Genomic DNA, 21,723 nt, shown 5'->3' with positions numbered 1-21,723 from the left:
TAATTTAAAGAAATTAAATGTCTGTACTTTGGAGTTTCTTTCATTACCAAAATATCCCCTGTCCTCCTCCATCCCCACCATTCTTGGTGGTGAAATTAAGATTACTCACCTGCAAGAACTATTCCCTCTATAAACTTTGTAAAACTACAAATCCTCTGCCTGGAATTGGGCCCTGAAAATTTTTTTGGGGATGGAAAGAGCAGCCAGTGTTGGATTAACTAAAACTTGGATGTTAAAACCTTTCTGAATTTGCACGGTGCCTTCAGCAGGCCAGGGGTACAGGGGAGAATATCAAATATAATCTCTGTAAAATAGAATGTCTGTACAAAACTGACTCATAGAGGAGCCAGGGTCTGAAAGTGGAAAACTGTCATTTCAAATCACTGGGAAATTGAATTAGCACATACAGCTGGAGATTAGCTGTCATTTAGGAAGATACAATCAGGGCCTGAAAGGCAAGATATGAATTGTCTTCCTTCAAATTACCTCGAGAAGTGTAGGGAAAAAAGAGGTGTTTCCATTAAAATCAGGCACTTAGAGAACTCAGATATGCACCCAGCTCGTCAGACTTCATTTAGTTTTCTTTCTAAAGAGCAAATTGCAGTTTGCCTCAACAAAAATAATGAGCTGCACCTCAGGATCATTAGGTACTTTATCATAAATAGCTTTTTTTCATCACCAGCTTCACAAATTTGCTGTGACTGGGTGTTAGGTCTCCTTATTACTTCTCCTTTGCACAGTGCTTCAAAACAGAGGGGCTGGATCAGGTGGGTCTCGTCTCTTTTGGGCTTAACTGCTTTTAATTTCTGCATTGGTTTAAAATCCCCCCAAGTGAAGCTTCTGTGTGGCCATGCATCCCTTGTGGTCAGCTGCAGGTTACTGCTCTGTCACCCTTGCTGTCCCCTCCCTCTCTGCCACGTGCTCTGTGCTGGTTTTATGCCCCTATTCCCATTTTTCAGCCTCCTGGCAGTTACTACAAAGGCCAGCTCCCCAGGATGCAGCAGCTTTAACGGAGCCATGGGGAGAACAGGGAAATTTGTGGTTTGAATTAACCCCCCTTCCTTTGGTCCCCAAGCCAAGTGACACTGGTGGAGAGCACATCCTTCAGGGCAGGAGCCACCCCTGTGCCTTCTTCATGGAAAAGACTGAAGCCCTGTGCTGGGAAATAAATAAAATAATGCCAGCATCAGGCAGGAGATTGAGCACGCTCCAGGCTCTGAGCTTTGCAACCTCCAAATGACAGCCTCCCTATCCCATTATCCTCCTGAATTCTGATACCATTCTGCAACCCAAGGCAAAAGAAGAAATCCCTTATAACCTCAAGATTTGCAGATCCTAACACAACTGGGCTCTGAACTTGGTACGGGTCCCTAGAGCCTGCTGCTTTCACACAGCTCATAATTTAATGAAAGCTGCCTACAACCACCCTTTCTTTTGCCTCCAGAAGCAGTTGGAGAAACCAATGGCTTCTGTAACTTTTTCCCCTTTTTTCTTTCTTTTGGCTAACAGTCTTTTGGGAGAACAGAGATAACAGATTGGATTTTCTCCAGGATCATGACCCAGAGCTGATCAAAGGAGAGGAACGGGAGGAAGTGGAGGAAGAGATCAGAGTGCAGGTGTGCTTACAATAGCAAGAGGACATTGATCACATGCATTACCTGGGTATATTTTTCTCCAGCTGTAAGAACTGGCCCTGGCACAGACCTTCCCTCCTTCCAGACTCCCTACTACCTGTTCTTTGCTTGTTCAGCTGAACAGCTCTCTGGGGTGAGGTGGCAGAGCAGAAAACTGAGGAAGATTCCTCTGTTTGTCTTGAGCAGGTGGATGAAGTGATGCAGCAGAAGCTGCTGAGAGTCAAACAGGCTGTGGATGGAGAGACAGGTCCTCAGGGCAAAGCTGGGAAAGACAAGGTAAGAGCAGCAAGGTGGGAGATTTGAGGGGCAAAGTCTCAATTCCATCAGTGCAAACCTCAGGTACAAACATCAAAATGTGCCCCCTAAACATTTACTGAATCTCAAGTTAGGAACATCTGAAAAATCTCTTCACCTGTGGGTAATTTCAGGGCCATCTCATTAGCTCTTGCTCTTTAACTTGTATAAATATTGCTTAGGACAAGTTGAGCTATTCCAGAGATAAATCACTACAAGATATTTCAGATTTTCACCCTCCTGAAATCCTTGGATGCAGTCAAACAGCAAAATGGAAGCAATCCCTCTCTTTAGGGTGACCAGTTCAGATTAATAGTTTTCCAAGGAAAACAGGGATCTGGAGGCCAGTGAGTTTTCCAGCTGCTGGCTGTTTTCCTCCTAAATAAGGACTGGTTATTATGTTTCAAGACCATATACCAAAAAAAAAAAATCCCTCTGAATGTTTTGATGTAACCTTTCATTTGTCTGTAACACCACATAGATCACACACAGCCAGGTACTCATTAAGTTACTACATCCTATTGAAGGGTTTGGGAATTTGCAATTAAGCCAAGTTTATTTAGGCATAAAAAATAGGTAACCCCCCCGCCAAAACATAGCACATGTCATGTTCACATCTAGTTTTACAGCATTATCATATGAAGAATTCCACAGCTTGTGGTTCTCTAAAATTCCTTACCAAAGCATTTAAATTAGAGATCATGTCAGTGCAAAATAACTCAAAGCTTACACCCCACCACTCAATCAGCAGATCCACTTAAAACCCTCAGGGCAAATAGCCAACCCTAATCTCATGCTGTATTTCATTTCTGTAATACCTTTTAGCATGCAAATACTTGCTGTTGCTCTACTTCTACTCAAATTATCTTTAAAAATGCTCTTTCACCTGACAAACCTCCAGGGACAATCTAATAAGAAAAGACTGGGGCAGCTCTGAAAGCTGATCCCAATTGGATTCCTAAATCTGTTTCAAAAATAGGGGGGGGCTTAAGACATACAGACAAAATATTGCAACAATCTCCCCCAAGTTTTCATGGGCAGACACTTTTAGTCAGTGCCCTGCTGCAAAATGTCACCCTGGAATTACAGAGCTTTATGTTAGGGGCTGGGTTGGGTTTTTTTTTCCTTCAGTGTAGTGTTGGAATAGCTTAGGGTGGAGGGAGATTATTTAACTTTTATCTTCCCAAGTTGTGACAGTAGCCTGAGAGAATGAGGCAGGAAAAGAAGTACTAATTAGATAATAGAAATTCCTTAAAGATTTCATAAAAAAAAAAAAAATCCCACTCAAGCCACAACAGTTCTATTTGAGGAATGGAGAACGAAAGGAAAGAAGCACTGTTAGTCAAAACACATCTTCCCTGTGCAAAGCCATTTAAAATGTCCATCCAGTATTGGTAAAGGCTTTTTCCCATTAGTATTTGCATAAATATCTCAGTCATAAACCAAACCAGTGCATACCTGTGCACACAGACTGCAGATCTGCTTTAGGATAGCCTGCTCGAGATAATAAGAATAATATGAGCTGGAAAGTTTTGGGAATAGCTCATTAATTTATTATTCAGCAAAAAATCTCTGGTTTTTCAAGCCACATCTGAGGTCACATATGTCTCCCCTCAGCTATGCAGCATGAAATAACAGGTTCAGGTTCTCATTGAAGCCAGGAGTGTGTCTGGAGTTCAGTGTGAAACATCCCCCTGCCAAAAAACAAAAGGGGATATTCTGCATTCTCAAGAGAATTCAACATTCTTCAGAGAAATCAGACCTTCTCCTGCACTCTGGCAGTGGGCAAGGGGCAATGAAAGGGTGATTTCTTCAGGAGAACTTTTACAGGTGGAATTTTGTGTCCAGGGACCATCATCCCAAATTCCTGATGCCACGTTTGGCCATTCCCTCTGGCTTAGGGAGGGATTTCTTCTGCTCTCTTTGTCAGGGAATAATCCCTACCAGAGGTAGGTGTTCTGTGCCTTTCCAAGCCTTAAGATGAGTAGTTCACAACTCAGAAAATTTCTGTCAAATCCATTTTAAAAACAAAAAACCTGCCTGACCCATGGGAACAAATCTGAGTTTTAAAGTCCCTTTTGTGGGAATTACAGCGAGGATACATTTTGGAACTGGACTCTAAAGGGAAATTTCTCCCCTCCAGTCAGTGTTCCAGACACCTCAGGTCTTAGATATAAGAAAAACAATATATAACATCTCCAGGCCTACCCAGAGCCACTCCTTTATTTCCCTAAGTACTTTATCACTGATTCCCAAACCTTCCAATACCACTTACTGCTAAAAGCTGACACTTAACCCTACCGAGAGCTGCTCTTAGAGCTCCTGAAGATAAGAATCCCATTTGCCAGATTTGTGGAAGAATGAACTTGGGTGAAAAAAATTGTTCTTCTCATGACAAGTGGGTCTCCAGAGCAGTAGGCTGATCTGGAAATAGCAAAACTAATGAGATTGCACCTAATACTCAATAAAGCACAGTGCTATTACTGGAGTCACAGATCCTGTGCCTCTTTCCAAGCTGGAAGCTCCCCACACCCAGACTGTCCCACCTTTATGGCCCAGCATTGACAGGGGCTGGAGCAGAGTGTCCTGTGTAAGAGACACACTTTGCTGGGCTCTGATTCTTCCAGAGAGCTCCTGGTCCCATGACTGTCTCTGGAAAGGGGATGAGGTTACAACAGAAACAGAGGAATGTGGGTCAGCTCTGCTGTAAATTGCATTTTCCTTCACTTGGCACAGTGGCAGCTCATCCCCTGCCCTGCCAGTGATCACCAAGCTGGGACTGGGAGCACTGGGAAAGGACAGGCTGAGGAAGGGCTGGGAGGGAGATGTCCTCTGAGTGAGGAACACGGCAGTCACTGATCTGGAAGTTACATTTAAGAGCTTATCAGAGCTCTTTCTCTCAAGCCCATTGTGCTGCTTTTCCTGCTCTGCTCCCCCAAGGATGTATTTCTGATCCCTCACTGCAGGTAAAGCAATGCATTGGAAATGAACACACCCACACATGCACAAAGGCATGGCCAGAATTCAGGGAAAAAAAAAAAAGGAGAAAAGACACAGAAAACCCAGGAAAGGGGGACATGAGAACCTAAGCGTGGAAAACTCGCTTCTGGGCTAGGCCTCAACACAGCTCTGGAAATCCCTTTTTGGTGACACTGGGCAGAAGCAAAGAAAACCACAAATGGCTCTGACAGAAATATTGACAAGAGATAACTATAACTGTAACTATAACTATATAACTATAACTATAACTAACTATAACTATAACTAAACTATAACTAACTATAACTATAACTATATAACTATATATACTATATATAATATAGTATATATATATATATAATATATAACTATATATACTATTACTATAACTATAACTATAACTATAACTATAACTAAACTGTGGAGGCCAGGAGAGCAGCTGAGTGAGAACTGAGGAAAGGCTGGGTTTGAGGGCTCTGATTCCCAAGCCCTGCTGGATTTCCTCTAACTCTGCACCCAGAGCCCTCAGCCAGCTGTGGCAGCTGTCACCTCTTTGGATCCTAAATCCAACAGGGATGGCAGATCAGAGTCCCTCATTCAGCCCATTCATCTTTGTCTGAGCACTTTTTCAGTGCAAGTGTCAGAAGCTGCTTGTTTTACCTCAGCACTGCCAGAACAGACTTCTCAACCCAGGCCCAGTGCAAAGCTGCATTTGCCCAGCCTGCCATCTTTAGCATCTCACATGATCCAAGGAATCCCCAAAAAAACTGCATCAGCTGCTGCTGGTTTCCCTTAAACCACCCTCCTGTAGCTGTTCCCCAAGGGAACCTACAAGAAACATGGAGAGGGACTTGTTAAAGCAGCACGTAGGGACAAGGGGGAATGGCTTCAAACTGACAGTGGGTTTAGGTGGGATATTGGGAAGGAATTCCTCTTTGTGAGGGTGGGGAGGCCCTGCAGAGGGTGGCCAGAGCAGCTGGGGCTGCCCTTGGATCCCTGGAAGTGCCCAAGGCCAGGCTGGATGGGGCTTGGAGCAGCCTGGGACAGTGGAAGATGTCCCTGCCCATGGCAGGGGTGGCACTGGATGATCTTCCAACCCAGCCATTCCATGACTCCTTGACCTGTGGTGGCCCTAGCTGCAGCCAGGGCTTGTGAGATCACAGCCAAAGGGTGCCACAGATCCTCCAGTTTCAACAATTCCCCTCAGGGAGACATTTGGATACCCTCTCCCTTCTGGTGCCATCCCAGCAGCAGCCAGTGCTCTGGAATTTGGTCTGAAATCAGGTTCTTGTCTTCTCCAACCTCTGAGCTACCCAAAACAGTTTGCTGAGCCCACACAGCAGGAGAAGCCACCCCCTGGGCACGGGACACAGCCCTGTGTCCCTGCCAGCTGCCACCTGATGGGCTCACTCCGTGGGAGTCAGCAAAGCAGGAAATCACCCAGTCAAAGGATGGCTATACAGGAGCCCAGCTGGCATTTCAGGGAGAGCAGCAAGGAGATTTCCAGTATAAATGAGCAGCGTGTTCACATTCATTAAACATTATCATTTCCTAAATAAAAGCAGTTCCCAGTAAGACATTTTGGAGACAAGCCATTGTCTACAATTCATATTTGCCCTTATCACATCTCAGCCTGTGCCAAATTCCCCACAAATGCTGTTGTTAATTAGGAAAACACATTTTTCCTCCACACAGCTCATTTTTGTTTTGCTCTGGAGTTACTTTATTGGTGAAGCTGCCTTGAGGACAATACCAGTTGGCCAATAAATTCAACATATGCTTAGTGTCTTTACATAGGTTGAAACGATCTTTTCTTCCCAGTCAGACACAAATATATGTAATTTCTGGCTTGTTGGAAGAGAAGTTAAAAAGACAAAACAGGAGGAACAGCAAAAATAAACCAGTGACAGCTTCAATATTTCCACAGTTGTTAAAACAGCATGGCATGTGCTTTCTTCTTCCCATTCCTTTACTTCAAAACAAAACCCCCCTGGCACATTTGGATGAATATTTGCTGCCAGACTTATTTATGTAAAGAAACCTGAGGTATAGTTCTCCAAATACAGAGTTGTTTGTTTTATCCTAACCCAAAACATCTCCTTTTCTCAGTAGCTGATCTATGTAGTGCTGGGTTTAGGCTGCATTTTCATCTGCATTATCTTTGTGGCATCACAAACAGGAACAGGTGATTGAACCACAGGTTCCTTACATTGTGTCTATCCTTGAAAACCTGAAATTGATGTATTCCTGAGGGCTGCTGATCTATTCTGTGAAAAAGCCCAGCATTTTCCAGATAATTGGATAGGATTATTTTAACTCAACAACACAGCCTCCAGAGCTCTGCAGAAGTATTCACTCTTATAAAAAAAGCAAAGTAAATGACTGTATTCCCAGGAAAGTGAACATAAACTTTTGGAAAGAATAAGCTGTCTTGTTCAACTAAGCATTTAAGCACGTGCTTAAATTTAAGCTGTTGGAGAAATCCCCTGGTGCACCAAGGTTTCTGTGTAAACAGTTCCACTGGAGCAATCCTGAGGTGCTTTGCAGGACTGGAGCTCAGACACCAGTGGTGGGCACTAACATGGATTAATGATGCCCTCTCCACACTACTAATTATCCCTAACCATATTTATGGCTCCTGAGCTGTAATTAATGGAAGGGCTTGACAAGCCTGAGTCACATCTTCCTTATTTATGTTTGCCACGAGGTTTTTTTGTAAGGTGTAAAGAAATGAGGCACAGGAGTCAAAATCTTTCTGTGGTGAAATTGTGGTGAAAAGATGAAAAGAGCAGGTTGTGTTTTTCTGACCTCTTCCAGCTTCTTCCCTGAGGCATTAGGAGAGAGAAGGATGTCCAATGGTTAGGAGGGTCACCAGAGTCTAAGGAGCTTTTTCCCTCAGGGAAGCTGTTTATATATTTTACTTCACTATATATCTGTTTTTTAAAAAGGTATAAACAGTCTCTGGAGCAGCTACTTGGACCCCACACCCTTTTCCTTCCTGCTTCCTTCTTGAGCAAGGGCCATATCCCCCCTCACCCAGAGAACTGGGCACCAGAAAAATCATGGTGTAAGAATCATACAATTGGAAAAGGCCCTGAGAGATCATCGAGTCCAGCCCTTAACCTGCACTGCCAAGGCCACCACTAAACCATGTCCCCAAGTGCCACATCCACACAGCTTTTAAATCCCTTCAGGGCTGGGGATTCCACCACTGTCCTGGGCAACTGTGCCAATTAAAAAAAAAAAAAAAAAAGTCTAATATCCAAGCAAAAGGAAGGAGAGAAGCTTCTTCCCTTGCAGCAAAGTTACCCTGGGATGCTTTCCTATGTAGCAGTGGCACTGCTGGTTAAGGATATGGTTTTTCCCTTTGGGCTACATTCAAACACTGAAGCACTGGCTGTTCTGGCCCTCACTTTGCTTCAGTACATTCAAAAATATTTATTTGTGCTGAAGTCACTAATTCCTGCTTGCTTGTGTGGTCCTCAGGGAGAAAAGACACCTGGGAAGAAAAAAATACCCGAGCTGGAGAGAGATCTGACACCTGACAGGTAAGGAGAACCTCTCTGCATTAGATCGCCAATATCAGCCTTGGTTTTCCTCATCTGCACCACCAAACACAAATTAAAATCCCCATTCTGCTGCCACACACCAGTCCCACCACCTCCAGGTGGGTGAATGGCAGTTTGCAGAGCTAAGCACACGTAGCATTTCAGCAGGAGATTGGCCCTGTGTGCCTCTTTCCCCCTCTCTGCAGGTGCAGAAGCACCTGGCTGGTTTGTTGACTGTCACATTTTCCATCCCAATAAGGGAGGCTGCAGACAGGCCCCTGCACTCCCCAAATCCCCTTCATGGCTGAGCTGTAGTGTACATGCCATAAATCAGTCTCATGGATCAATAATAGTCCTGGCAGACCTGGCCACTTCTTGTGGACCCTTTGAAGCACTCTTATTTTATTTGGAGGATCTGAGAGGATTTCTTCTTCTGCCCTGCCATGACAGTGATGTGTTCCCTGATAATCCAGCTGTTTTTCACACAACACAGAGGCATCACCACAGGGAGCAGCTGATTCAGGAGCAGGGCTGGAGAACAGCACAATGCCAAACACACAATCAGTGAAATTCACCCCACAAAGCCATTTGTGTAAGAACAGCCAGACCTGGACTCCATCATTTGGGTGCTGGTACCACACAATCAGCCAACGATCTCTTTACCTGCTTTAAAATATATTAAAAAACATAAAAACACCTCCAAGCAAATATTTTTAAAAATCCATGTCTCATGGATTATAACAGAGCAGGACCTCTCCTGCAGAACAATGCCAAAGTCTGATATATTGCTTGCTTTTAAAACTGCTCTTGCACATACCTCCTTCTTTAGATATAAACTTACCATGCAGCCAGCTGAAAACATGAACCTTTTAGTAGCTGGCTTTTTATCTGGCATTTTGGCTCCCTGCTTTGTTCTTCCCTGCTGTGCATTTCAGAAATAACCCAGAGAGGGACTGAATAACTGAGATTCAAGATCTCCCTTTTGGCCTGTGAAGGGGCACAGGGGCCTTCAGTCAGCAAAGACTGGTCACATCACCCTCCCTTGGAGGGGACATGCATCATTTAACTGGCACAGTAAAAATAATAAACCAGGAAAAGCAGAAGTCTTGCTCCCACCAGAGCTGCCAGGTTAGTCCCATTCCACCTTCTGCCTGTTTTATGATGCATTCCCAACATAAAACCACTGAGGATGAAAGCAAGAGTGAGAGCAGCAAAATCAACCTTGTTGAAGGTGCATTAAATTTGGGATTTGCTTATTGCTGCTCCTACATTAATTGTGCCACTAAGACTGCATAAACATAAAACTCCTCAGCTGAAATGGGAAAAAAGGCTGCAGACCTCAAATTATACCTGTAGGTTTATTAGCCAGCTGAGAGGCACTATTAAATATATTTATTGTAGCCAGACCAGGACATCCCAATTAAGATAGGTGAGAAAGACAGAATAATTGAGGGGAAAGAATGTGAAAAGTGTGGAAAAACACTGAGAGATCTAAAAAGACTAAAATCAATATTGTTTGCACTGTCAATACACTAAGAATTTCTGACAGGTTTATTCAGTTTACACATCATCCTGGAAGCAGTATTACTCTATAAAACCAAGTACCAGAAATGCCATTGGAATTAATACATAGAATTCCAAAAGAGAGTGTAGAGAAGATCCACATCAATAGAAAACCAGACACAAATTTAAGTGTTTTAACTCCTTCATTATTGGGATCTACTTCCAGCCACTAATGGAGATAGGGAGAAACTTCCACTGGGGAAGTTTTGCCCATTTGATAGGATCCTAAACTGGTTTGGGTTGGAAGAGACCCTAAAGCCCATCCAGTGCCACCCCTGCCATGGAAAAAAAAAACCCTTCCACTAGCTCAGGTTGCTCCAAACCCCATCCAGCCTGGCATTGGACACTGGCAGGGATGGGGCAATATTCCACTGGACATTTTTGCCCCAATCTCCCTCTGACCACAGCCCTGCAGGTGGTGGATCTGAGCGAGGCATTCCCAGTGTGTTCCCAGAGAGATGAGGCTGTCTGTTGCTAACACAATAAATTCCAAGAAGAATTAATGAATTAGTACTAATTGGAGAGCTGGGTGAACAGGTATAGTAGTGTTAGGATTGCCATTATTGTGTAATTTAAAAATAATTTCCCAGTAATTGATATTAATGAATGAGTCCATTACACAAGTCATAACTGATCTGGCATCACCTGGAAATGGGTAAATGGAGCCAGCAGGAGAGGGGAATTCAGCGTGTGAGGGAGGGAAAGAGATTCCTCAGCACAAGACAGAAAGTGTGCTTATTGATTTCACATTGATGGCACTAATCATGCTACCTCTGAGCCACAAAAGGCATTTATAAAGCTGGGCAAACAAACAACTCTCAGGCTGGCTCAGTTCTGAGAGCACGGAGCTTTTCCTGGCCATTTCTGAGTGATGTCTCTTGCCTGTAGGACCATTGAATCCCTGTACCAGGAACTTGCAGAAGAAGGATTGCTCATCCAAGTCAAGAATGTGAATCTCTCTGACTACATTGGTAAAGTACCCCTTTTAGAGCAAACGTGGTGTTTGATCAAACCTCCAGCCATTCCACTCTCACTGACCCTACTTCCAGTCAAGACTGAGTTCAAGAGTCACTGCACTTTGAATCTCTAAAGCCAGGTATGCAAATCAAGGCTGCTCAGGAGCTTTCACTTCTGCTACTGAAGCCAGGATGTGTTTGCAGAGCTGGTGTTTAACTCCAGGCAGCAACACCAGCAGCCTTGAATGGTTGTGGATGTCACAACCACTCTGAGGTGAAACCAGAACACCCTTTAAGGAGCCCTTGCCAGGCAGTGGCAAGACAGTGCAAGTCTAACAGAGCAGGGGTCAGAATCCATGCAGAATATTTCCCAGAGAGCAGCAAAAATTCTACCTCCAGCTTTTGTTGTCTTTTGTAAAGACTCAGCCCCTTCCCTGCACCTCCCTGACTGCCCATGAACTTTGAGCAGTGCTTTGAGGCATATCTTCATTTGAGTAAGATGTGTCTCTGCCTAGTTCTGCATTTCACACTCCTCTTGTCTGGTTTCTGTTAGCTGCAACTGCAGCCAGACCTGCTTATCTATGCTCTACAGAGAAAAAAAAAGGGGTAAAAAAACCCCAAACCCCACATTTTCAGACTTTAGAGGGGTCGAACACCATGTCCACAAACATTTGGTGACACACAGTGAAATCACAGAAAAAAAAAAAAAAAAAAAAAACCAAGATTCAGGTATTTCAAAGGCCGTGGTTTGAATTTGCAGCTATCCAGAAGCAGAAGTGCTACAGGCTGATAGTGCAAGGCCAAGGCAGAAAAGACCAATGCTCTTCTATCACCCCCAAATGCCAAGTTTATATAATTCTTAGAAGCACCAAGTTCAGCCTCCAGAACCTCTGCCATTCCTCTAAAGAGCTGTTAATTCTCTGAATTGTGTCCCATCTGTTTCATGTCATTAAAGACCACCAAGTAAAGGAAGATTTTCATTCTTCTTTTGGTCTCCCAACCTATCAAGGTCACTTTTGTCCAACAAATATCCCCCCCACTACAAATGTTTTTAAAACAGCACATCTCCAACCATTTTTTGAAATCCAGAAAAGCTCTCTTGAAGGGTCCAAGGACACAGTCAAAGCCTGCAGAGAAAGAAGCCTTCATCTACTCAGCCTTCCAGGGCTGGAGCCTAAGGAAGGTCACTTCCAGTTCCTGGGGAAAGGACAAAGAGTGGAACTGTGCTACACAGCCAGTAAAGGCACCAAAATGTCCCCCCTCTATGACAAACTGACATCACTGAACTAATTTTCTTGGTGACCTTATCTAAATTAGTCAGAGAATATCCACTGTGATTTATGTGCAGTTGCAATTAAACCCTTTGATGCCTTCTAATTAAATCTGTGAAGATTAATTCCTATCCCGTTCTTTTGATTTCTCCTTAAATAAAAGATAAAACCTGAAATTAATTTTATTCTTCAGAGGGGAGGGGGCAGTTGCACCAGGGCTTGTCTGCCTTTTTGCCCCCAAATTATCTCCACTTTTGCTCTTAACCACTGCTAATTTACCTCTGCTCCAGAGGCCTCTTGCTCTCTGCCTTTTTATCTCCAGTAAAACATAACATATTATTATTTTTCAATAATAATCACCATAATGACATGTAATTTATGCTAGAAATAATCACTGACTACATGACAACTGGTTTTCCTGCTTGTGGCCCATCCTCCTGTATCTTTGTTCTCCAACATTGCTTGGATATGGACTTTGACAGGGCAAGCAATATGATTATAGCTCTGCAACCAGAGCCAAGGCAAGATTAAATCGTTTCAGTTCATGTCAGGGATTTTTCGTTTCCTTGGGTTGTTTTGTGGAGGTTTTTTTGAACAAAAGGGGAAAAAAAAAAAAAAAAAAAGAGGTGAACTGCAATGCAGAGAGCCCCACCAAATGAGGTGACACGCTTACACGTCTAACACAGCAAGGAGCTGAGATGGGACCCAGCCAGGGAAAAGCTTGTTAAAATCGCTTTTCCCCCTTTTTGAAATCCTTCTGAGAGCTCATGGTTCACTGGGATTCTAGCCCTGCAAAATCCCAAATCCAGGAATCCTTTGCCAGCAGCGTGATTTATGGCGCTGCTAATGATTCTTCTCCACAAAGTTTCTTTACAAGGTTACTCGAAACCGTCTGCTCTCTGCTGAACAACTTCCACAGCCTGTTCAGCTTCAATCTCCCTTTGCACTTCACCTTTCTCAGGGCCACATTCCACCAGAATATTGCCCAGCTTGAGTCCCTGAGCCTGGCTTTGCTGAGCGTGTGTTACAGCCCTGTGCTGTGGCACACACTCATTCCCCAAGTTATGCTTTCTACAGTAACAGTGTCACATTTGCTGAGCTCCTGCTTCCTCCTCACAGGCTACTACGACTGTCTGAGGAGCATCCTTCGGGAGACAGGTGCCCAGCCCATGCCCTCCATCCCAGAAGTCAGACAGCTCGTGGCACTCTATGGAATATTGCCCTTGGGTAAGAGCACACCAGAGGGCAGAACACGCTGGGGCTTTGCTTCCTGTCAGAAACCTGCATTTTACTGGCTTTGACAGGGTTGATTAGTGGTAATCTGAAGCATTTTGCAGTCTAATCGTTTTTCAATGAAGCCTTCAGAGTGAGGGCTGGATCATTTTAACAGTGCAGAGAGGCAGGTATCCGCTCCCCAGCCCATCTCTGTTTGCATGGCAACAGTTTGTGAATGGCAGCACATAAAGGGAAACCACTTGGGAAAGATAATAGCTAAAACAAGCTCCAGTGATCAAAATTAATCAAGTTAAGGGAAGGGCTAAGGTTGCAATTTACCTTTTACAAGCTGGCTAATGTTACTCAGTGCTGCACAATGCAATTGTTGGAGAAATTAGTCTGGATAAATTTTGTACATTGCAGAGAACACTTGTAAATGCCCTTGCAGTCTTAATTCCAGGCTTAGCCAATATCTAGCAAGGCTTTGCTGGGTCAGGTTGTTTGCTTTAATGTAAAATCCATCCCATATTTCACCTGGGAATGGCATTATGCCAAACTCCAGTGATTGCAAGAAGTGCCTGTCTCGGGGGCCTTTACTCAAAACCCCGTTTGCTTCCCTTTCCACTCCTGATTGGATTTTCCAGCCTCAGTACTTCACTTGCATCCTTTTCCATTCCTGAGTGGATCTCAGGGAGATTTTAACTCCTCCAGGCTGTGTCAGTGTCTGCTCATCCCCTTTAGAGGGCAAAATCACCAACATCTCCCTGCCTCCCACCCTGGAACACAGAGCAAAGCTGACACAGAACTTCTGGTTTTCCCTCCTTCCAAAGTGCTCAGGTTATTCTCTCTTCAGCCTGGATGGGGCTCTTCCCACCTGGAACAACACCCTCAGCTGGTTTGGGGTAAGCCCTTGGGGGCTGGCTGAAGGTCTGACTGCAATCAGCTGAGAGAGCTCAGCAGTTATCCCTGCCTGCAATATGTATTTCACATATCCCCAGACTCCTCCAAAGCTGTGTTTTGACACCATCTGATCTAGGGAAATCAAGCCTGAGACACCCCTTAATCAAGAGAACCCATACATTTTCTGCCATTTATACTATTGGCAAAAATTCTAGGGAGAGGGGACCCTGGACTAGTTAAACAAACAAAAGGTACTTGCAAGAGCAGTTTGAAAAATGCCTTTGAGTAACAAAAGGTATTACATGAGCCAAAAAAAAAAAGGTACAGGAATGGTTTCACCTATGGGGTGATCTGTTACAGATGACATTTCACTTAATTGGTCTCCAAACTAGTTCATCATGAGATAATTGTGTATCATAGAAGTGAAAGTTTTTCTCAAAATAGCCACCTGATGGCAAGGAAAGCCCCAGCTTAAATGGCATTAAGAAAATTACAAGCAGCTGAAAGGAGAAAGAATAGTAGAAGCTATACTTCATCTTCAACACAGAGGAGTCTGCAGCTCCCCTCCTAATAAATCTTTGTGCAATAGTAATGGATTGCTGTGGAATGACCAAATATTAATAAAGCCTGGGTGGCTGACAACTTCCTACACCCTGCACTGCGCTGGAATAATGGCATTTGTCTCTGTGCTCAGTTCCCTGTCATTTATTTGGGATGTTAAACCATTAGGACACAGATAACCACCCTGATTGGATTTGTTTTAAATAGCAGCCATCCCCATTAACCCAGAGGGCTTCTCCAGCCGAAGGCAAAGGCTCCCTCTTCAGCCCGTCAGTTTTGGGGCCAGTTTCACTCCCACAGTCTGATGGACACCAGGCTGAGAGACCTCCAGATGTAGTGGATGCTCACAGACATTTTCAAACACATGTAAACGCCACAACTATTGACACAGCACATCTTTAGGCATTGAGGCAAAGCGGGTGTGGACAAAACATTTGACATTTCTGCTGCTTCCACCTCTGGAGTGCAAGTAGCACTCCACCTGTCCCCACTTCATGTGGTGGCAGCTGCAGGGAAGACAAGTTCCATCCCCATCAGCCACCTAAACCTGGCTGTGCTTGTGTTTCCCCAATGGTGAGGCTTTCCCAGGTGATGGATTGTAGGAATATAAAAGGGTAAAAGACTTTAGACAGTGCAAAAACGCCCCAGAAAGTAGACATAAAGCTGAGAAAGGCTGGGAAATTTCAAAACCTTCTCATGGGAAGCTAGGAAATTAAGAATGCAAAGCCTAAGCTGCCATCTTGTCCCTGATCTGGATTTACACAGATCCTGTTGTTTCTCTGTGTCTCTTGCTTTTTGCTTGTATGATACAGGCAGATAATAAATCCTAAGTCTGCAACCAGTCAGGGTCCCATCCCCTTTGTGAGACACAGACAGATCCAACAGAATGGATCATATTTGTCACAGCCCAGGATGAATTTACCTGGAGCAGCCGTGGAGACAGAGTGGGAATGCTGAGCAGTCACAGCAAAGGAAGCACAGCAACCCTGGCACTCGCATTTCCTCTAGTCTCAAAATCATTCTTTTAGCTCACATGGGTTTAAAAGTGAAGTTTTCCCATCAGGAGGTACAAATAAGGGTGGATGAGTCTTGTTGCAAACAGAGATGTTAAATCTGCTGGGCTCTCAGCTCTGGTTATACAGAATTGAACTCAAGAGCACTCATGCCATAGGAAGGAAACAATTCACATTATCAATTATTTATGGTGAATAAAAAAGGAGGAATCATTCCATTACCTTTATGGCAGATTTAAATGAAAGCAATAATAGTGCCTTATGACTTTTTACAGGTTCCCAAACTGTCCATGAGAATGCTCCTCTGGTGAAATCCCTGTTGCTGGCAGGACCCGCTGGTGTTGGTAAGAAAATGCTGGTCCATGCCATCTGCACAGAAACAGGAGCCAACCTCTTCAACCTCACTCCTTCCAGCACTGGGAAGTATCCAGGCAGGGATGGCCTGATCATGATGCTTCACATGATTCTCAAGGTGTGGGTCTTGGGGAATTCTCCACAAAGGTGGAGTCCAGTTCTTTTGTGGGACAAACAGGGAATTGTAGTTCCTCTGTAACAAGGAACAGACACAGCTTGGGCAAAGCTGCCCGACCCAATCTGGAGTTCCTTCCCTGCCTTCAAGTGTTCAGGAGGAATTTCTTTGTGGAAAGGGCTGCCAGCCCTTGGCAGGGGCTACCCAGGGAGTGGTGGGTCCCCATACCTGGGGGTGTCCAGGGAACAACTGGACATGGCCCTCAGTGCTCTGGACTCGTTGAAAGGTGGCGATAAGTCAAAGGTTGGACTTGAGCTTAGGGGTCTTTTCCAACCAAAATGATGCTGTGAAACCACTTGTTGACAGCCAGTGTGTGCAGCTCTGCAGAGGATTTAATGCCCCTGGAGAAATCACTGGGAGCAGCCATATTTTTCACATTAAGATTTATGGGAGCTTTGTGTTACCTTGAATATGAAAAGCAGCACAGATAAAGAAAATTCTGTTCTCTGTTTATGTGCACATCAGCCAGGAATGCTTGCCATGCAGCATTTAATCAAATGTTAGGCTAAGGGTGGTCAGAAATTTCCTCTCTGGGGCTGTTGCTGGACAAGAGCTCTCCCCCCTGTATTGCTCTCTGTTTACCTATCAGCAAGTTCTTCAAAAGAAGGAATCCTGGTTCAGGATTACAGGAACAGAAATGTATAAGAAGTCTGGAAATGAAAGCAGGCATATGAACTGTGAAGAACACAGCCCAAACCCTCCTAAAAAAAAAAAAAAAAAAAATTAAAAATACACTATTCTGACTATTCTGGCAAGATTTCTTCCAGATTCTAAGTCCTCAGCATTTCTGCTCTGGATGGGAGCTGGTAAACATTTCCAGACAAAAAAAAAAAAGGTAGGAAAAAGCCAAAGGGACTATTTTTCCAGTGCCAGTGGTGTACTAAAATTGGCTTTGCTGGGGATTTATCAGCTGTATTTTATGGAATGCAGTGTTAGAGCAGGTTTTATGACAGGTGCCTCCATTCCCAGAACAGCCACGAGCAAAGCCACCCCCGAGGAGGCGGTGCCGGGGAAGGGGTGGCAGTGCTGTGGTCAGACACCTTTGATGCTGTGCCACTGACACTGGGCCTGGCACTCCCTGAAACAATTTAGAGCCATTTTCCTGAGCTAACAGCCCCTCTTCTGTGCACATGTCACCTTCCTGCACTTCATTTCTCTGCCCTCATCCATGGCAGAGCCCAGCTCTGGCTGCAGGCACAGCACACACCGTCCCTGCCTTCACTGAGTCCCAGCTACAGCACTAGGGCTTGGAGCACAGGAGAAATGAGGGAAGCCTTTGTACTCCTGGACAAAGTTCCAGCTGAAGATTGCACGGGGTTTTTTGTATACTTGCATATAAATAATATGAACAGTAAGAGGAGTGTCCATAAAATGTGTATTTATACACATTAATAAGTGTATATATACACACATCATGTATATGTGTGCCTACAGGTACATACAAACCCCTACATTCTTCCACATTAATTAAAAATAACTTCCTCAAAATCACGGGGAGCAGTCCAAGCTTATTTTTCTCTACTTAACCTCTAGCAAAAGACAGTGACACTTCAGTGAGCCCCGTGAGTTACTGGGATGGAGTTGCTCACAATCACGTGGCATCAGGGCTGTCCAGGGCTGTTGTGTTTTCCCAGTGGTGAGGCTTTCCCAGGTGATGGATCACATTTGTCATAGCCCAGGATGAATTTACCTGGAGTAGCCATGGAGACAGAGTGGAAATGCTGAGCAGTCACTGCTGCAGGCACAGCAACCCTGCTTACCTTGTTCCAACTGCAGCAGCAGGACTGCTTCAAACTCTGCTGCTTTCACAGCCCAGCCAATGGCACAGCACAGGGTTTCTCTTTCCTGGGTGTTCAGTCCTTCCCTGTGAGGGTGGAACAGGGTGCCCAGAGCAGCTGTGGCTGCCCCTGGATCCCTGGAAGTGTCCAAGGCCAGGTTGGCCAGGGCTTGGAGCACCCTGGGCTAGTGGAAGGTGTCCCTGCCCGTGGCAGAGTGGCACTGGATGGGCTTTAAGGCCCCTCCACCCCAAGCCAGTCTATGACCCTGTGACCCAACACTGGCCTGTCCTGGCAGCATTCAAATCCACTGTGTTCAGTTTTCATTCCCACTTCCTGTGGTTGTTTCACCTCTCCCATCACCTTCTGTCCCCATGGCTGAGTCACCAGCACATCCCCATCTGCTGAGGATTTCAGCTCAGATCCTGTAGGTTCTCAGAGCCAGGCTAGAAACAATCCTGCCCCCACACAGGCTCTCACCTCTGCAGTTAAATCCCACCTCTTTATTCCTGACAATGCCAAATGTGCCTCATTCCCCCTCTCTCTGCTCAAGTCCATGCAGCACTAACTCAGCCAAATACCTGCCTGTACCAGCAAGAATATAGCAAACACCTTAAAATAATCAATTATTCCCTGTTATTGGGCATTTATGGGACCACAACTGGACATTGTGTCCAGTACTGGGCTGCCCTGTTAGAACAGGCCTTGACAAGCAGCTCCAGAGGAGAGCTGTGGAGATAAGGGGCTGGAGTGTGATACACATCTGGACAAATCCAGCTGTTTGGGGCTAAAATAAAACTGGAGTGAGAGGGAGTTTAGCTGCTGTTTTCAGGGTTTTCGTGGGATAACACAGAATAGAGTCAGAGGTGCACAGAGATGGGACAAATAAAAAGGGCACAAGTAGCAACAAAGAAAATTGTTTGTGTATTAAGGAGAAAGTTCAAAGAGGAATCAGAGCACAAGGAATCTCCTATGCCCTGCAGGAGCTGAAGAAAACAGCACACATTCAAAACAAATTCCTTGACAAGAGAAAAGCTGAACAGTGGTAACTGCCCTCCCCAAAAAGTTCATTTTTTCACCGTGGTACAAAAATCTGGTTATTTGGATTACTGCAATACTACACTGGACAGTGGCACATGTGGCAGACAAACCATGGAAGTAGTTGGTAGCTTGCAGATGACATTTTGTATTTAATATTCCCAGCTCTCAGTCTTACCTGACCCAGCACAGTACCCCTCATCTGAGGGCCCTGTGTGCAGAGATCACTGAAAATGCCCCAAATCTCCATAATCAGACACTTCTGGGCAGCTTTTTTGGAAACAGCAACTGTTGTCCAGCCAGCTTTGTAGTCCAGCTTCCCAGAAGTGCCTTTATGGAGAGTCAGTCAAGCAAAATACAGACCTGCCACTGCAAGTTGTGAGTGAATGACAGGAAACATGACAGTTCTTTGCCTATTATCTTCTGATCCACACAAGCACTGTTAAACACCAGGATTTAGTAAATAAGGATTAATGGTGCTCTGTGATAAAGGTGAAGTCACCTCACACTTTTGATTACCTGTCCTATGTGCAAACAAAAGAGTTTCTGTAATGAAAGGAAACTCTGGAGAGCATAAAATGACCATTAGGAAACTTTCCTTCCATAACTGAAGTGTTGGCTGCTGGCAGTTGTTTCGTGGGAGACGCCCTAAACAAGTGAATAGGACTGGGGAAAAAATGAAACTTTAATTTGTTTCAGATGCAAAAGCCAAGTTCTTTTTTTTTTCCCCCCCCTCCCCTTTTCAGGGAGGGGACTTGCAGGAGACACAGCAGCCCTGATCCAAGAGAGGCTTGAGTGTTACTCCAGGCAGGCATTTTAATGTCATTCAGAGGAAATGACTTCTCATACCAGAGCAGGAAAACAGCAACATTTCAATCTGCCTGTCAGAGGAGATGTAAGGGAGATTGCTATTGAATAGGAAAACTATTGAAAGAGGCTGCAAACACCAAGCTTGAGCACTTGTGTTCTCCACAGAGCAAATCCTGCCAGGTCAGCTCTCCTTCAGAGCAAAAAGGGGAGGATCTGTCTCCAGCAGAGAAGCACTTCCCAGAAATCCCCCCCTAAAACAAAACTCACCCTTGAAGCATGAACCAGAATAGTCCACATTGAAATATTATTTATTTCAATAAAACACAGAAATATTATTTATTTCAATGTAATATTATGTAACAATTTCAATTTAATGAAATATTTGTTTAATATTTCAATATTAATTGAAATTAAATAATATTAATTTAAAATTTGAAAATATTGACATTTCAACATTAATTGAAATATTCCACACTGGAAGTCCCATTTCCCAGATTGAGCTGCCAGCTTGTGCCAAGCTCTCCTGTGTCCCCATAAAACACAGGAAAGATGCAAGGAAGGGCAGGGAAGGAGGCATGGAAGGAAAATCAGATCCAGAAAGGACTGAGGAGACAGGGGAGAATGCACAGCTCAGTGACACAAAAGCCCAGGTAGTTCAGAGGTTTAGCTGCAGGGCAATAAAAATGACAACCATGAGGCAGCCAGGGGGTCAATCACTAGCAGAGGGGCTCATCCCCTCTCCGGGGCCACAGCAGCACACAGAGAGCACATTGTGCCCCAAGCCACACGTGGGGAAACCTTATTAGTGCAGCACTGGCCAGGCTAAAAGGTTGGGAGAGAGGTGGCCAGGAGGAAATGCCAGCAGGGAAGCTGAGTGTGTGTGTGTGAGCAGCTCAGTGTGTGCTGTGCAGGGCCACAGAGAGAAATATTGTCCAGAAATATTTCAACACCATCAGTGCTGGAGGACTCTTATCAGCCTCTTGGGGTCTGCTCTTCAGCAGCTCAGAGGTGACTATACAAGGGTTACACCCAAAAAAGGGATCTGATGGGGTTTATTTTGATTAAATTCTACAACCCCAGCATTTAGAGGCGACAGGATTTTAAAGCCTGCCATTAATTTAATTTTTTCCCACTGATTCATGTTCATTTGTTCATAACCACTGCTGTGTTGTCCCTTCAGCCATACCACTGTCCTGGCAGGTTGAGGAGCTTGTCCTGGTACACTGACAGAATCTGTGTGTGATTAGCACTTCCATGCCACAAGACTCTCCCACCACAGCTAAAATTTGGGAACAGTACAGTGAGTCTTTCTTCCAGCATCCAAAACAATTCTGCCCTTGGTGCAGCTCAGCCTGCTGGAATTCTTCGATCCTTGAAGTGTTAAGTGTCAACAGTGCTCAAATATGCACTGTGAGAAAGCAGCTTGAACTTGTGTTACCCTAAGGTTAAAAATTAAATTTATCCTGCTGCAAGTCATTTTCTGCCTCACAAACCAGGATACAATGGCATCATCACTAGCACAGGAATATTTACCTGGTAATGCTCCCACTGATAAGGTCTAATCACAGGTTTCAGTGCAGCATTTCTGGGTGTATAGACTACAGACCATTAAGCAGTTTCCAGCAATAACTTCAGCT

The 21,723-nt window shown here is 44.6% G+C and overlaps 1 protein-coding gene across 3 annotated transcripts in view; it reads left to right on the top strand.

Annotated features, from left to right (window-relative positions):
* Nucleotides 1-21,723, top strand: part of IQCA1 (IQ motif containing with AAA domain 1) — a 102,813-nt gene that overhangs the window by 64,886 nt on the left and 16,204 nt on the right. For all 3 annotated transcript variants that reach the window (XM_053982494.1, XM_053982493.1, XM_053982492.1), the window contains exons 10-15: nucleotides 1,510-1,616; nucleotides 1,821-1,910; nucleotides 8,394-8,455; nucleotides 10,907-10,989; nucleotides 13,365-13,472; nucleotides 16,210-16,406. In XM_053982494.1, coding sequence (XP_053838469.1) covers nucleotides 1,510-1,616; nucleotides 1,821-1,910; nucleotides 8,394-8,455; nucleotides 10,907-10,989; nucleotides 13,365-13,472; nucleotides 16,210-16,406 — 647 coding nt within the window. The remainder of the gene's footprint in view (nucleotides 1-1,509; nucleotides 1,617-1,820; nucleotides 1,911-8,393; nucleotides 8,456-10,906; nucleotides 10,990-13,364; nucleotides 13,473-16,209; nucleotides 16,407-21,723) is intronic.

This window comes from Vidua macroura, chromosome 7 (genome assembly GCF_024509145.1).
Source record: "Vidua macroura isolate BioBank_ID:100142 chromosome 7, ASM2450914v1, whole genome shotgun sequence".
Lineage (NCBI taxonomy): Eukaryota > Metazoa > Chordata > Aves > Passeriformes > Viduidae > Vidua > Vidua macroura.
The sequence above is the reverse complement of the archived record's forward strand: the minus strand, read 5'-3'. Positions and strand labels throughout refer to the sequence as shown.